The sequence below is a fragment of the Cupressus sempervirens genome, chromosome 11 (genome assembly GCF_028749045.1).
Source record: "Cupressus sempervirens isolate cs-2001-9-10 chromosome 11, ASM2874904v1, whole genome shotgun sequence".
In the NCBI taxonomy this organism is placed as follows: Eukaryota; Viridiplantae; Streptophyta; class Pinopsida; order Cupressales; family Cupressaceae; genus Cupressus; species Cupressus sempervirens.
This window is the reverse complement of record NC_143128.1, coordinates 196,996,795-197,013,471: the sequence shown is the minus strand read 5'-3', so window position 1 is coordinate 197,013,471 and position 16,677 is coordinate 196,996,795. Positions and strand designations below refer to the sequence as shown.

The following is a 16,677-nucleotide window of genomic DNA, read 5'->3' as shown; positions in this document are numbered from 1 at the left end:
TAATCAATAGCCTGAGAGCACTTACTGTATTAGATATTGTTCTGTGATTATGCTTCAACTATATCTCTCTAGCTGCTCACCAGAAAAGCCCCTGTTATGCGTAAATAGGATCCCAAATTTGAGATACACTTTTTATTTCCGACAAGTTAGAACTTGTTCATCTTCATCCCATTGCACTTGCTTCATTGTAGATGTACATATAGTCTCTTTAATACTTAGGAAAGTAAGTTGCATCAATTTAACAACAGAAAATAATAAAATAGAATAGAATTATTCAATCAACTCTGCAAGGAAGTAACAGAGATAAATAGCAATTGATTGACTTGGCTGGATCTAGCTTAATGGTGTCGTACAAGAGAATGAGTTTTTTGCATATAAGGTCACTATTCATTGTTGTATCTTTGGTAACATCTTTTCTATCTAATAGCATAATTATAATATTTTATTCAACATTATTGGACTTATATGCAGTGCAGTAAGACATTCTTTGAGTTGCATAGCCCACTATAAAAATCCATGTGCTCATTTTGTAGTTATATCCTTTGTGCATCTTGTTGCACCACATATGCATGGACAGACAATGAAAACAGTGAAATTCTGTTAATTTGTTTGTTGACTTGTGAATTTTCAATAATGTTATGTAATCTGGTTTAATACGAGTGTGACAAGTGTCCTATAACATGAATAATTTAATTGTAGTTCCTTAAATTTTTTTTCCTAATTATATAATTGCTGCCCCTTTCATTGTGGGAACCACATTTGTTGCCAGCGGCATCCTAGAAATGCTCTGATTTATTGCCAGCACCATCCTAGAAATCATGTATAGATTATACATGTGTATTTATTTATTTATATAATGACTCAACAAACTATGTTATTTATACTTGTTTTTCTTTTCTGCTCGTTCAGTCTTTTGTTTTTACCTTTTAACTATCACTTTTCTGTTATATTGCTAGTATGTTGGAAAACTTGACTTGATGCAATAACATGTTATTTACTTATTTTGAATTGTGTGTGCTTTATGCTAATGTTAATATCATATGCTGCGACAGGTGGAGTCACTGTTGGAAAGAGAGCATTTCACACTTGAGGAGCTCTTTGATGAGGAGGAAATTATTCAAGAATGCAAATCTGTCAACAGTCGTCTTATCAATTTGTAATTTTCTTTAAATCTTGTTTAACTGGTTATTAATTTTGTTTACAGGATAGACACTCATAATTGCTGATGGTTTGTTCGACAGGCTAATTAATTTGTTTTTTCTGTTGCATTGCTTATTCTGTTAAATATCCTTCTGTGGGCTTACTGTATTCTTACTTCAATTCATATCACAAATTGTACTCTTGTTTTGGTATGTTGCTTCTGTGAAATGCTTTCTGGCTTTCATATACTTAATTTTATCTTAAAATTTTCCCATTGTTATACTTGCAATATCTCTTCTTTATATACATTTTATAATGAATGTATGTCTACGCTCCTTATCATTTGTATGAGTTAGGAGTAGTACTAATTTGTGATATTGTTAGTGACCAAATGCATAGCACACTAAGTAGAGCAAATAGTTGCAGGATATAGAGGTGAAATTACCATATCATGGTTGTTGATGATTGCAGTTTGCAACTAAATGGAGATATAACGGCAATCGATTTTGCCTCCTGATGCTGTTTTTCCATTTGATTGAAACATTATTTTAATCAATTCTAGCCTTTTGTGGGTATTATGTAAGGAAGGATATAGTAGATATTGAAATGGGGAAATAAGCTAACACAAAGCAGTGGATTACATTTACTGTTCACCCCTTACCACTAACAAATGATTAATTATTAAAGGTGCTATGCTAAATGTTTCCCCTTGTGTTTGTCCTCATCATATATGAGGAAAATTTCACAAGGGTATTAACACTACTTATTGTGGTTATCTTAGCGCTCCACGGGGACGCATTCCCCCCCTAAATGTTAGTGCCCGTCCAAGTCCCCAGATGAGCCGGCAGTCAACTACCGATCAAACCTGAGTCCTAACCTCCCGAGGGATGAATAGCGGCCTCCCTTCATTACATGCTGACATTTTGTACTTGTGTTGATATTATGCTGCTCTATTTAGTATTTTACTTCTAAATTGTCTTATACAATTTTTTATAGCTAGCATTTTAAGTGCTATGTGTATAGTATGTAGTAAATACACCACCCTCCCTAAATTGAGGTACCTTTGTCCCCCTGTCTTGGAAACCTATCCCCCTGTTCTCTCCAAAGGTGTAAGTATGGGTTACTAAAACACTTGGTTTAAATGTCATAAAATAAAAAACATACAATCAATATATAATTTGTACTACACCTGTTTATGGGGCTTCTCAGGGTGATTCATTCCTCAATATAAGTGCAGATGTTCAATGAACAACACTTGACAATGGGTAGGGGGAAGTTGACTTTGACGGTGCTGCTAGGGACAACCTAGGCCATGTAGGGCCAGATGTATACTTAGAGATCATGATGGCAATATTTTAGTGTTCAAATCCAGGAAGTTTCCAATTTAAACAATTAATAAAGCAGAGTTATTGGTGGCTTGGTTTGGGATTCCCAAAATTGTATTTGGAATGAGTCTCCATGATGGGATAAACACAATTGGTGTAATTCTATGTTAAATTGGAAGTTAAATAAGCTACCACCTCACATTTGGCTAGAGCTGACCAAATTGAATGACTTCAAAATCTCACAGATCTATCGTGAAGGAAACATGGAGGCAACATACTATCGGAAGTGGTTGTTCAGATGAAGGCCAATGTGGATGGATTAGATTTGGTAGACATAAATATCCCCAACAAGGAGACTGTTGGTGGAAATGATGCCCAAAATCTATGCATTAATGTACAATTCAGATAAGTATTAATTGTCCAGAGGAGAATTGGTAGCAACCAATTTCATTAGCTGATGAAATCTGTTGATGGTAATGAGTTCTGATGGATACCACGATTTCTCTCAGAGCATTGAAGAGGCAATTAGCTTTCCGTAGGAGGATCCCAGAGCAGCGGTTGAAGAAATTATTTAACATGCCAAATTTTGGGGGGATAGAATTGTACCAAATTGTGTTTATCCCATCATGGAGACTCATTCCAAAAGCAATTTTGGGAATCCCAAACCAAGCCACCAATAACTCTGCTTTATTGATTGTTAAAATTGGATGTTAAATAAGCTACTACCTCACATTTGGCTAGAGCTGACCAAATTGAATGAATTCAAAATTTCACACATCTATCGTGAAGGAAACATGGAGGCCACATACTAGCAGAAGTGGTTGTTGAGATGAAGGCCACTGTGGATGGATTAGATTTGGTAGACTTGAATCTCCCCAACAAGGAGTCTGTGTTGGTGGAAAGGATGCCCAAAATCTATGCATTAATGTACAATTCAGATAAGTATTAATTGTCCAGAGGAGAATTGGTAGCAACCAATTTTATTAGCTGATGAAATCTGCTGATGGTAATGAGTTCTGATGGATACCACGATTTCTCTCAGAGCATTGGAGAGGCAATTAGCTTTCTGTAGGAGGATCCCAGAGCAGTGGTTGAAGAAATTATTTAACATGCCAAATTTTGGGGGGATGGAAGTCATCAAGGGTATCCTTGGTGGAGCCTTCCTTTGCTCTTGGTATTGTTAGGAGGACCAACTAAGAGCACAGGACTTATGTGGAAAGCATTTTGGGGGAAAAATCACAGAGAATGACTGTGTGGATCTTCTGTCTGAATCCAACCACAACAAAAATAGAATGTTCTTACAATATTTGCAGGCACCAACCAATTGGAGAGATCAATTCCCACTTATAGAATTCACAAGCACCAACCTAGGTCCTACACCAATCCCCACTTTAAAATTCACACGTACCAACTTACTGGAGACAATGATATCTACAGGTGAGCTCCAACTTGGGAAGAGACACCAACTTGTTCTTTAAGGGGACACCAACATGTTCTGCAAAAGTTTACCTTCTAGAGGTTGCCTCTTCAATGGATTATGAACATATTTTTCTACACTCCATTCTTAACAAAATCTCAGCTCCAACTTAGGAAGAGACATCAATTTGTTCTTTTAGGAGACACCAAATTATCTGCAAAAGTTTACCTTCTAGAGGTTGCCTCTTCTACACTCCACGCTTAACAAAATCTCCTCTGCATTGATTCAAATGATAAATCATTTGTCACTGTATTTTCATCATTCTATACCCCTGTTGGTGACAAATTAATTACATAAAGCACATGGGTCGGCACTTCAATAATAAACCATAACAATAAAATTCGCTGAATGGGCCTCCCATTACACTTCTTTCAAAACAATAAAATTCCACGAATTGGCCTTCAATCACCTCTTTCAAAATGATAGAATTCATGAATTGGCCTGCAATTAAAGCCATTATAATAGACAATCTCTTAAACTTTGACATCCACAACCATTTAGAGATGCTAAATTTCCACAGTTCATGTTTATCCTCTCTATTGCACTATCCTGATGATGGATCATAGAGTATGATCCGAGACACTGATTAAAAAATATAAACACAGTTGAAGTCGAGAAGCCTTCCAACATATCAACAACCTTTGTCATCAATAACAATGTTTCCAACAATCTCACTATGATATCAATGACCATATTTACAAAATCTTCCTACTTGAACAAAGTGCATTTTGAAACCAAGGACACATCTCCAACATTTACATCTGAGATGTGTAGATACACTTGAGGAAGCTCATAAGTTTATTGAAGCAATTTGAATATACGGTGAGTGATATAAACATGATTAAACCAATCCACAATTGAGAGTGATTCCAGGAAATTGTAGTCATGGTTGACAGTTGCATTGTGGTCAAAATTGTAAAATGGTATAAGGCATGCAAGAAGTATTGTGGCTTTGGTTTTATCTCTGAATCCTTATAAACACTAATGTTGTGGAATTTGTCACAAAATTTAATCAAATCATTTTCCAATGTTATGTTCAACAGCATTGCCTTTTAAAATTAGTCTTTAATTTATAGAGCAATTTATTCTAATTTTTTTTGTTTAACAATTAGTCTGCACTAATATGTTTTCGAATCTCTAGATAATATATATTGTATCGCCTCACTTGTGACATGTGCAGTCTCCGAGGCAGAGCGCAGGTGCAACAGATGCTGCGCTATGTTGTAGAAGAGCCACCAGAAGAAGCAGACAGTAGACGAACATTTAAGTAAATTGTTATATCCTCTATAGTTTTGTGGTTTTCTCCTGCCATGATGTATATTTAGTGTCCTTTACTTATTGGACAGAACATATATTAATTTTTATATATATTATGTTTATTTTAAGTAATCTTTTTGTTGTTCATTTGCAGGTTCCCATTCATTGCTTGTGAAATATTTAGTTGTGAGATTGATGTTATACTGAAGACTCTTGTAGAGGATGAGGAGGTTGGTTTCTCTTTGTGTTTTTGGATACATGCTCTTACGATCTTGTTGCTACACAGTTTGAGAAAGATTGCATGGTTCAGATCAAATCTTTCATTATTATATTGTAATACTATTTAAACTTTGAAGAAGTGATAAAGGATCTCTGCAATCAAAAGTCAAAACTTATTTAAAAATATTTAACAAAAACTTTTAGATTTTAGCTCTTCCCTTATATTTTGTTTTTTTTGCAGATTAATATAGATAGTTTTAACTATGAAAAATGTTGATGCCGTGCTTAAGTGATTTCTCCTATGAGAAGGAATTTTCTATAGTTGGCTGTTATTGCCTGATCATAGAATGTGTCGTTGTGAGATGCTAAATAATTTATTAGTTTGGTTTTAAATTTGATCTTGGCTATCTTCTGAATACGGTTATTCATGTTATAGGAATTAGCCTATTCTGCTTTCACAAATAATCTAGAGAAGAAAGGGATTTCAGCAATATTTTTAACATTGTAAAGCACATGTTTGCCCAAGCTGGTCTTCACTTGCAAACCTTAGTGCAACACAAAAACACTCCCTCGATGCTGGCACTTGGTATTACCCTCACGAAAATGGTTAATAGAGATGAGATATACATGCTTTATGGCTTACCATTTTCTCAGTTGAAAAGAAATCATAATTAACTCATAACTAACTCATAGCCTATCTTTTCTTATGCCCCAGATGGACAAAACATTACTTGGGTAGCAATTATAGCCTAGGGATAGGACTGCACGCTAAAATGTAAAACTAAGTTCATAACAAGTTCTTGTTAGATACACAACACCCTACAAACAAAAGTACAAGAAGCTTCGGTAATTACCAATTTATTAGTTATTTCCCTTGCTTGAACAAATATGGTAGATGAGAAATGTATCTCCTTATGGAACTCTACCATTCCTTGTTTTGTAATTTAAGTATATTTTTATATTTACAAGTCCACGTTATAGAGAATACAGTAGCATTATTGGTCATGCAAAAATGTCTTGTGAGAGCAAGAGGTATAACTGTTAAGCATGATCATCATGTGTGAACACTTCACTTATACCACCTGTGTCCACTGTCTGGGTAATTCGTCAGCCTTATTAATTTTTCAAAATTGATCTTGTGCAAGCTTATAAACTAATTAATGTAGATGACACTGGATAAAATTAAATCAGCAAAGTTTCAAGTTCTAAGTATATTTGGTAGAAACTGTGAAGGGCAATTTTTACTGCTTCAATTTTTGTTAGAGAATTTGGAGTTCTAAACATTAGGTCTGTCCATTAAAATATGCATTGTTGTGCATAATTGTTATGAGCACTCTTGTATTATAATTTTATTTAACATGGATGTGATGTGCTGAGAGGTTTATATAGGGTTTTGACATTTGTACAATTTCTGGATACCTCTTGAGATTTGTAACTTTTTTGTTTATTCATGCTTACTCTTTTTTTAGTTTGTATTTAGTTCCTTTTAACAAAAAAAACTAGGCTATAAATAACTAAATTTGTCTTCCTGCACAAGTTTTGATATTATTGTTTCTGCAATAGTACATTTTTGCTTTCTAGCTTTGTTATTTCTACAATTTTGCAAAGAGTAGAATATGTTTGTGATATTGTACTAAAATGTTTGATTTTAATGTCTATAGCTGATGGACCTGCTCTTTTCCTTTTTGGATCCTGATCGCGCTCACAGTGCATTATTAGCTGGCTATTTCAGCAAGGTTGTTTTTCTTAGCACTGTTTATGCATTCTAGTTTAATCTTGTCTTGTTTATATCCTTCTTGTATATTCATGCCTCTGAAATATTTTAATTCCATAGTTAGTCTACATATTCAGTTGTACGTTCCTAATGTCAGTATCTTGGGGTTTCTATATTTTAATTTCCTTTTGGCTTTTAGATCGAATTCTTCATAAACAAATTTTGTATATAAATGCCTTTGCCATAATATTTTTCTTGTTTCTAATGTTTGGTTATGTTTGTTAGGTTGTAGTATGTTTGATGCTGCGAAAGACGGGTCCTCTTATAGAATATGTACAAGTAAGTGTTTAATACTTCACTATCAGTTCTAAAATGGTTGCTTATGGGCTGAAAACCTATTGGTGTTATTATCTTTTGCCAGGAAACACAGTCTTTTTACGTGTAATTCACAGATCGTGTCTGTTAGGCTGATGGTAACTGAATCCTTTTTCACTTTAAAATAGGAGGATCCGTAAAATTGATAATTTTAGTCATATATCATTTTCTGTAGATAACTTCCATACTCATAGCCAGCTTAAAAGCTCCAATAGGAACAAACTACAGTGATAAGTCCATTGCAGCTTTTTAACAGTGACCACTCTAGGTCAAACTTTCAAATTCGGTTATGTTTGATTCATCAATTTGACAATGAATATGGCTAAACTAAAGATTATTGGTACAATGTTAAGTCTATTGTAAAAAAATTAATAGTGAACTGCAATTTATCAATATTTAAAAGCTGTGGCTAAAATGAATGCGTAAATAACTTTCCTTTCAGTTCAATGGCTTCAATGTGTACAATGGTAAGGTTGTTGCAAAGCTTGTTAGAATGATCATATATAGGTGTAAGACAATTGATTTATCACTTATCGAAAGGTATGGCCAAGCGAAACCTTAAATAGCTTACAATAGCATAATATATTGGCTGCCATACCAATTAGTATAAAATTGGACTTCAATGATAGATACTCAAGGATTATGTCTTATCAGTGGCTTTTTTAAATCCCAGTTAAAAGCTGTGTTTCCATTGTATTTAATTCTCAATTACAAATTTGGATTTTTCATTTGTCAATTACCAGAGGTTCATAACAAATATGGATCATATTGTCAAATGATAAGAAATGAAGCATAAGATGTGAAGTTTAAACATACAATCTTGGTTAGAATAAGCAGGAAGGCACGTGATGTGGTTATGGTCAAATTTCTTTCAGATTAAGTCCCATTTAATTATTGAAATTCGGAACATTTGTGGGTCAGTTTACCCTGATATTAGAAGTCAAGTTAAAAAGAAGGCCTATTGACAATTTTCAACGTATGTTAATGGGTATATGATAAATTCACATTCCAAACTTCTACGTATTGGAGTTTCTGTGCAAACTTTTTAATATGAAAGAAGATCAAGTAATCCATGGCCATGTCTACCATTGATGTGAAGTAAAAGTGGAGGCGTAGTATTTACTATGAGGTTCCTTTTCCCTGCATGGCATTTAAGAAGTTAGATCTTTTCCAGTAGATTAAGCCCTCAATTTTGAACTGTTGAAACAAGAAATTAATTTACTGGTATTCACCTATATGCAGTCTAACACTTTGATTGATATTATATGTTTCCATCATGCTACTTTTTGTTTAATTGCATCTATAGAGATCATGTTTTTAGATTTTTCAAAATTATGCCACATTGCTTTGATTTTCCTTGCATGCTTTGTCATTTGTAGTTTTGCTTCCATATTGAATTGAATTGTTTTCATTGCAATTTTTTTCCATCTTAGACTCTGTTTTCACATAACAAACAACAATTCACATTTTCAGGCACACCAAGGTATATTTCGCAAGTTAGTGGACTTAATTGGCATCACGTCAATCATGGAGGTACCCTTCTGACTGCGGCTGATATTTTGGACATTATTTTATGGTACTTGCTGTAGTGTGATGAATATTAACAATGGTCATAAGTATATATTGTTGCTTGCGAATAATTTCTGTATATTTTTTTTCCTGTTTACTGTAGCATTTCTAATTCTATTTTTTCTTATTTCTTTCACTTACTAGTAATTCAATTGATTTTGGGTCTTAAATTTTTTTTGATTGGTAATTATGAATTTTTATTGATAAAGTCAAGTCTGATAAAATCCTTCTCTAATATTAAATGTCCTCCCTGGAGAAACACAACTCTACTGCGCATCATTCTGCTAAACTGTTCTATATCTGTCAAGCTCAAAATGCCCAACAGTATACAAAATTTTGTCCAGATACAAAAAAATCTATAAGCAAACAGATACAAAAGCCCTAACAGGTGACATAGAGACCATTTACTATACCAAACAAAGTGGTATTTAACATCTGCCTTCCTCTTAGACACTACCACAGTGCGTCTACTTTAGACAAAACCCCTACTTGGAGCTTTGGTGGGATGGGCCTTCTTGTTTGTATTTCTTCCACTGAGGAGACTTCTGGTATAAACAGCTCACCTCTAATCTGCGATTTAGATTTCCTTGCCAGACAGTGTGCACTCCCCTTCTCCAATTTTAAAACCTCTGTCTCCTATGGGAATTTCTTGGGTAGCATGCAACCATCTTGAGCCCCCTCAATTCTTTTTTCAATGCATGATTATGCACTCCAAACTGAAAAAGTTTGTATGTCTGTCATGTACCCTCAACCAACTACCAATTTTCTTCAGCGATTGTGAATCCAAGCCCTGGCTTGTTCATTGCGAGCATTGAATCATATCCATCGATTCAGGCTTAACACAAGAATGCATCATAAGATGTCCATATTCTCTGCTCTGTAAACATGGATTCTTCCCCAAACAAGACGTCCATAATTTTCCAGAGTTTAGGGTAGTCGATCAGAAATATACCCCTCATCCTTCTCCTTTCAGGCTCTCCAGAGAAAATGTTGCTGCTGCTTAAGGATTCTGAGAGTGAAGTTAGCTTCCATTTGAATCTACCTTTAATCAGCAGGGGTCGACATCTATTACTAACTTACAACATGGCACGATCTTTTTGATCCCTAACTCAGCTTCCGACATATGTGGCTTGACCAATTCTAGATACTTCTAAATGTTAATGATTTCCCAAGTATTTCCTTTATTTAGTACGATCCCTTGCACTTGTGATTTTAATTGCCACCTCCCTCCAGTTAATTTAATGATCATTTACCTATCATTATTAAACTGCAATGTGAAGAAAATATCCAATTTGGCCAGTGTTGTCGTTGACAACTATAATAGAAAGGTGGGGGAAGGGCTTAATTCAAATTGAAATCTGACTGCTAGCTTGGGATTCTCAAAGATGCAGGCATGTACACAAAACACTATCCCACTCCATTAAGGCATAATATAAACAATCACTCTATCTACTAGTTTCAACCAAACCATTCCGCTTTAATCTCCCGGAAGTCTCCAGTAACATCTTTCCCTAGTTCTGTCAACTTGAGCATCAGCTTTGACTTGACATCCTCCTCCTAATTCCCATCTCTTTTGACATTGTCACTCTGAAACCTTCAAAGGCCCCTAGAAGTGATATGATTTTCTTTATTGGCTGGTTGAGATACCAAATCTGTGTCTTCCTTTTAGTAGTTGTGTTAAATGTTACCAGAGAGTCACTCTTAAAATGGATTTTCTTCTCATTGAACTGCCTAGCCTTGCTGATGGCTAGAAGAGCAGCTCGGGCTCAGGCTCTGGCTTCATTGTTTGTTCCCTTCAATAGATTCTTAGCCACTGTTGCAATCCTTTCAAATCCCTTACTACAAAGTCAAATTTTAATTAAATCCAGCTTTTCTGTGGAGGATTCTATTGCTGAGATTTTATGCGAACAACTGAAGGAATATCCCTTAAAGGCCAACTGAAGGATTTCATTTAATGTTTTGTGTTGGCACACGAAAGTGCAAATTAGTCAAAAATCAGGTTTCTCTTGAACTCTTAAACTATTTTTCTAACTATGCATTTTTTAATGAAGGTGTTAATTCGATTAGTTGGAGTAGATGATCATATGTTTACAAGCTACATTGATGCCATGCAATGGCTAGCTGATACAGACTTGCTTGACTTGATTGTTGACAAATTGAGTTATCCTGTAAGTATGTTGAACAACTCTCATTGTTCTAGAGTTCTCATGTTTTGTCTCCAGGTAGAAAGTGCATTTGGGTCTTTGGGATCCTGATCAAGCTTGCTAATTTAGACTGTTTCTTTTTTGTTAAGCAGAGTCCTCCTGAGGTACACACAAATGCAGCAGAGACACTCTGTGCGATAACTCGCTCAGCACCTTCTGCTCTTGCTACAAAGCTTTCCAGCCCAAGGTGTGAACTGCATCATGGATTTTTGTACTATTTAAATTACTATTTATATTTATTGGTACTGTCTTTGACATATTTATATTGATGTGCAGCTTTGTGGGAAGGCTTTTTCACCATGCTTTAGAAGATGCACAATCAAAATCTTCCCTGGTGTATTCTTTGTCTGTTTGTATCTCTGTGTTGGATCCAAAGCGATCAGCGACAATGGGAGGAGGTGCTGGTCGCGGACACCATATCCCAGAGTCAGTATTTGCTGCAAATCCTGAGACTGTGGATGGCATGCTGCAGAGGCTTGGTAAGTGTCACTGAGATACATATCTTCAATTGTAGGGCAATGTGTGATCCATCCAACCCAAAAGCAAGGCTAAATTAATTTTTTTTCCTGAATAAATGATTATTTGGAGACTTGAGTTTGATGCTATATGGCAAGCATTACTTCATGCAGATTATGTGGAAAATGACCCTTGAGATTAGGAACAATTTATAAATGTGGATAGTCTTATTTATGAATAAATATAGGAATTCCTTTGTGAATAATAAATGAGGACTTGCTCTTTGTACCTCTTAAAAGCTCTTTATTGACAAAATTTCAATTTTTTTCCAATGTTGCAGGTGATTTGTTGAAGCTTTTGGATGTATCTTCCAGTGAAACTGTTCTACCCACAACATATGGCCAACTCCAGCCTCCTTTGGGAAAACATCGTCTAAAGGTTTATTCTTTTTCAACATATTTGCATTAGTTGTGATTGGTACACAGCTATACTGAGACTATTTTGTGGAGGTGGGGCAGTGAATCAGTATAACAACAAACTTTACTTTTTCAACTTAATATCATAATCATATAACTTAATCTCAAAGCATGTTCATTGTTGCATATTAACTCACACGAAATCTAAGTATCATGCAACACCAATGGGACACAAGATATAAGTGGAAACACCAATGGTAGAAAACCATGGTAGATTAAGGCTTTTATATAAAATTTACGAAGTTGGTATGCTCAACTTACTAGAGGCACCAACACCTCATTCATTTCTTGAGACCTTTCCTCTCTAGAGGTACCAATCCCTCATTCTATTTGTGAGCACTTACCCACTAGAGGCAACAGTCTCTTGTTATTTTAGAGGCACCAACCCCTTGTTGTTTTAGGGGGACCAACCCCTCATTGGGTTAGAAGTACTAACCCATTATTCAACTTTCCACCTTATTAATGTTGCTCCTACAGCAGATGATGGATAACTTTTTCTTCCAGAAACTGTCTTGTTAAACCTATATGCACCAACCCCTTGTTGTTTTAGGGGGACCAACCCCTCATTGGGTTAGAAGTACTAACCCATTATTCAACTTTCCACCTTATTAATGTTGCTCCTACAGCAGATGATGGATAACTTTTTCTTCCAGAAACTGTCTTGTTAAACCTCTATTATGGTGACATTAATCTGCCACAAAACTGATTACAATTTACTCAAAGATTTATAAATCTGTCATATTATTTCTCACAAAGTTTTCTTAAATACGCTTCATGGCGCTGCTCCAAATTGTTCTTTATTTCTGCATGAAATCCTCCTCATTAGTCTGCTCTTCTAGAATATGATATACCACACATATGTCCTATATCTGTTCAAAAACCTGTCATAATCTGTCCATACAATCCTTTATAATTTTGCAATAGTCTTTTGTATATTCTTTGTAAATCTGTATAGTCTTCTATGTGCTCCTCATAAATCCATCCATACCAACCTTCATGAATCTGCAATAGTCTTCTATATCTTGTGTTCTTGGTAGTCTTTGAACTCAGTCCACTATTGTTCACACACTTATTTTTGATCTTTATTTAGCTCTCTTGGAGTAATCACATCAATCTTAACTGTTAGTTTGGGTGATTCCATACATAGAATATTCTTCTTACTGTGTGAAGTTGCATGTTTCTCATGATCATTTCCTTGTTGCTAATGCTGCCCTTTTGCTTTCTAAATAAATTGAATCATGATTACTTTTGCTTTGCTAATCATTTTCATTATTAGTTTTTGTAAGGCAAATCGCTACCTAAGTGGGTAGCGCCCTATATAAAGGTAGATAATATAGAAGATTACAGAGAGGATCAATAGCTGGTGATTGAGGAAAACGAGTCCTTCACTCAGCTCAAAGATCCTATCCAGTTGTTCAGTGCTGAACATTGTATCACTCCCCGCTAGGAAGTTAATGAAACTTTCCATGTCGGGTTTTACAATTGCCTTCTTAAAAAGGGTCTATGCTTTGCCCATTTTAACTTTCTTCCCTTCCACTTGCAAGCTGAATAAATAATCATTCTTCTTTTATTATTTTTATCCACTAGTAATCACTGTCTCATTATTGGTAATCACCATGCATTTATTCAAGATGACTAAATTGAAACATCCATGCCAGTTTGCCAACTAATTTTTTTGTGAATTGTACTTCTGTTTCTTTAATCTTACATTCAAATATCAGTACTTTGTATTGCAACCTTTTCCTTGCAACAGACTGCAATAATAATATAATTTACATTATGTTAGTTGGGAATAATAGATCAGTCTTCTGCCTAAATCACTATCCTTATGCTGCTTCTAATCCTCTTTGATTGTTGCCTTCTAAAGTTACTCTGTATGCAGAATTGCTGCATCTATGACGAGTCTTTGCTTCTCTTGTAAACAGGTCCATGTATACTGCATAATATTTGTAGTTGATTCTTTCTTTATTCTACTTCTTGTGCTTGTTCAAGTTCACTTCACTTTGGCTCATTGTTCTTAACGTGGTGCAAAGATGGTAAATAAGTTCCACGTTTCAATGGCATGCTCATGATTAGTTACAAGTTCCAACTAATCTCACACAGAATTTGTCTTTAGAGATTCTGCACTTTAACAATGATAATTCAGTTTCCTTCAACTTCTGATCTTGACCGTAGAAAAATGTGCAGTCTCTTGATTTTGTGACACAACATAAGTCTGTCTTTATTTCCAGTCCTTTTGAATCTTTATCTTTTCCTTTCATGTTGATGGCACTTAATATAACAATCCAAAGCTACACTAAGACAAATTCATGGATTGTGGAAATCTGCACACTCTTATTAACAATGTAGTCCATACTTGTTTGACTTGAGTGACAAGAATGAATCCCTTTAAAATGGCAATATTTCCAACAAGTTCTAACTTCAATGATTTTTACTTGCCAAATCTTGTGTTGATCTGGAGGCTTATTCTTATTTTCTATACATTATGTTTTGGGTTTATCTAAGTTATGTTTTAGGAGGTTATGGGAGATTGATTTACCACTTGATTGAATTCTAGCAAATCTGATAAATAAGGATCAACTAAAGCTTAAAAGATATTACTTGCTTTTGAATTAAACTGTTTATCTGACTGTTATGTGAAATAGGACTGATTGTCACTTGTTTGTTTGTTTGCTTGTAATATTTTTAGATAGTCGAGTTCATTGCTGTCCTACTAAGGACTGGTAGTGAAGTAGCGCAAGCGGAATTAGTACGGTTGGGTGCTATTCAAACAATAATAAAGCTATTTTTTGAGTATGTGATCGCTATACATTCTATTTGACTAATAATAATATTATTAATTTCATCTAGGCATATGTGATCAAAGCTAAACCTTCAAGTTTCTAACTTGTATTGTATTGATTTTTTCAGTTACACCTTTAACAATGCACTGCACCATCAAGTGGAGAGCATCATAATTTCATGTTTAGAGAGCAACAATGCAACACTTATTGAGCACCTTCTCCAAGACTGCAATCTAGTTGGAAGAATATTGGCTGCAGATGAAAATCCAATTGTTTCTTGCGATGAAAACAAGGTATCTTGATTCTTACATCACAGTTGTTATCAAATAAATTGTCTTACAGGAAAAATAAGAGGGTAAAAAAATCACGGGAAATAAAATTTTTGGTTGTAATTTGGAAACAGATTCCCCTTAGTTGCGTCATCATCACAATATTCTTTTTCTCTGTAATTTTCAATATTCATATCTTTGATTTGAGGGTGTTTCATTAAATGAAATGTGTTATTGGCCATTTTGCATTTGCATTATCTGTTTATAAATTATCATCAAGGAACCTCCTCATAAGTGATGCTAATTCATTGTCCTTTATTTTTTGCAATTTTCATTTTGTTATAGCCAACTGTTCCTGCACCAGGAAGAGTCCCTCCAAAGACAGGGTATATTGGTCACTTGACACGAATTGCAAACAAGCTTTGTCATTTGGCGGCAAATAATCATTATTTACAGGCCTTCCTCCAGGTATTGCTTCTGAATGTTTTATTATCTGTTTTATCTTTAGATTTGTGCAGTGTAAATATACTAGCATGATTGTCAATACTTAAGAAATTAAAACCCGTGATTTTTCTTTTTGCTAGAGATTTCCACGGTTAGGAATCATAGACTCAAATATAATGAAAACTTGTTAATAGCGTGTATAATACTTGTTGGCACCCCCAAAATGAAAGCATATTAGCATGTTATAAAGAATATGAGCAGGTGAAGCTAAATCGAAGGCAGCAATATGAATGTGTCACACTATGTTCTTTATCAAGTAACACAGAAATCTTCTCTCTGGCACAACCTATTGGCAATATAAGAATCTGAACAATAAATCCTGAGGAAGGTTCATCAAGAGATTTGGGCCCTTAATTCCAAATTGCACATCCTTATCTTGCTCAGCATGACAGCACCTTCTTAACAGCAATTATAATTATATTCGCCCTTGGTAGAGAGTTGTTTCAATTACTGCCAATAAATGCTTTGATGATCTTGTGGTATCATTATCAATGTTTTGCTTCTTGCTGTATTTTCTTAGCTGCTTGATTTCTTACCCTTGGAATTGTATGCGTCAGCAGGAGTTGGGATTTAGAAAATTGAAATTCCTTTATATTTTTTTTGGTTATGAGATATGGTATCTGATACTGGAGAAACCTCAGCTAGGTCAAATCACTCCAAACTCTGGTTTGTGGAGGAGCATGCTCCTACGCTACTTTCTGTATCTCAAACCCCAATTAGAGTGCATATTCTGATTTTCAGCCAGCTTACCTTTGCTGGGGTCCCTTCTGCATTTATTTTCAGAATCAATTCCCTAATTCTTCTAGTGAACAACGATCCAGATTCGTACCTTGCTTCCAAGAATCATTAATATTTTTAATGCTTCTTGCTTTTGTTTTATGCAGTTCCCTATGTGTTTCCTCCTCTGGA

General features: G+C 34.9%; 1 protein-coding gene across 1 annotated transcript in view; it reads left to right on the top strand.

The window, feature by feature from the left end:
* Positions 1-16,677, top strand: part of LOC149528864 (uncharacterized) — a 38,621-nt gene that overhangs the window by 10,413 nt on the left and 11,531 nt on the right. Inside the window, exons 2-14 of the mRNA XM_089811709.1 lie at positions 1,053-1,156; positions 5,123-5,209; positions 5,354-5,429; positions 7,080-7,154; positions 7,418-7,471; positions 8,981-9,040; positions 11,128-11,244; positions 11,373-11,467; positions 11,557-11,759; positions 12,077-12,174; positions 14,902-15,005; positions 15,123-15,288; positions 15,610-15,732. Of these exons, the coding sequence (XP_089667835.1) occupies positions 1,053-1,156; positions 5,123-5,209; positions 5,354-5,429; positions 7,080-7,154; positions 7,418-7,471; positions 8,981-9,040; positions 11,128-11,244; positions 11,373-11,467; positions 11,557-11,759; positions 12,077-12,174; positions 14,902-15,005; positions 15,123-15,288; positions 15,610-15,732 (1,362 nt within the window). The remainder of the gene's footprint in view (positions 1-1,052; positions 1,157-5,122; positions 5,210-5,353; positions 5,430-7,079; positions 7,155-7,417; positions 7,472-8,980; positions 9,041-11,127; positions 11,245-11,372; positions 11,468-11,556; positions 11,760-12,076; positions 12,175-14,901; positions 15,006-15,122; positions 15,289-15,609; positions 15,733-16,677) is intronic.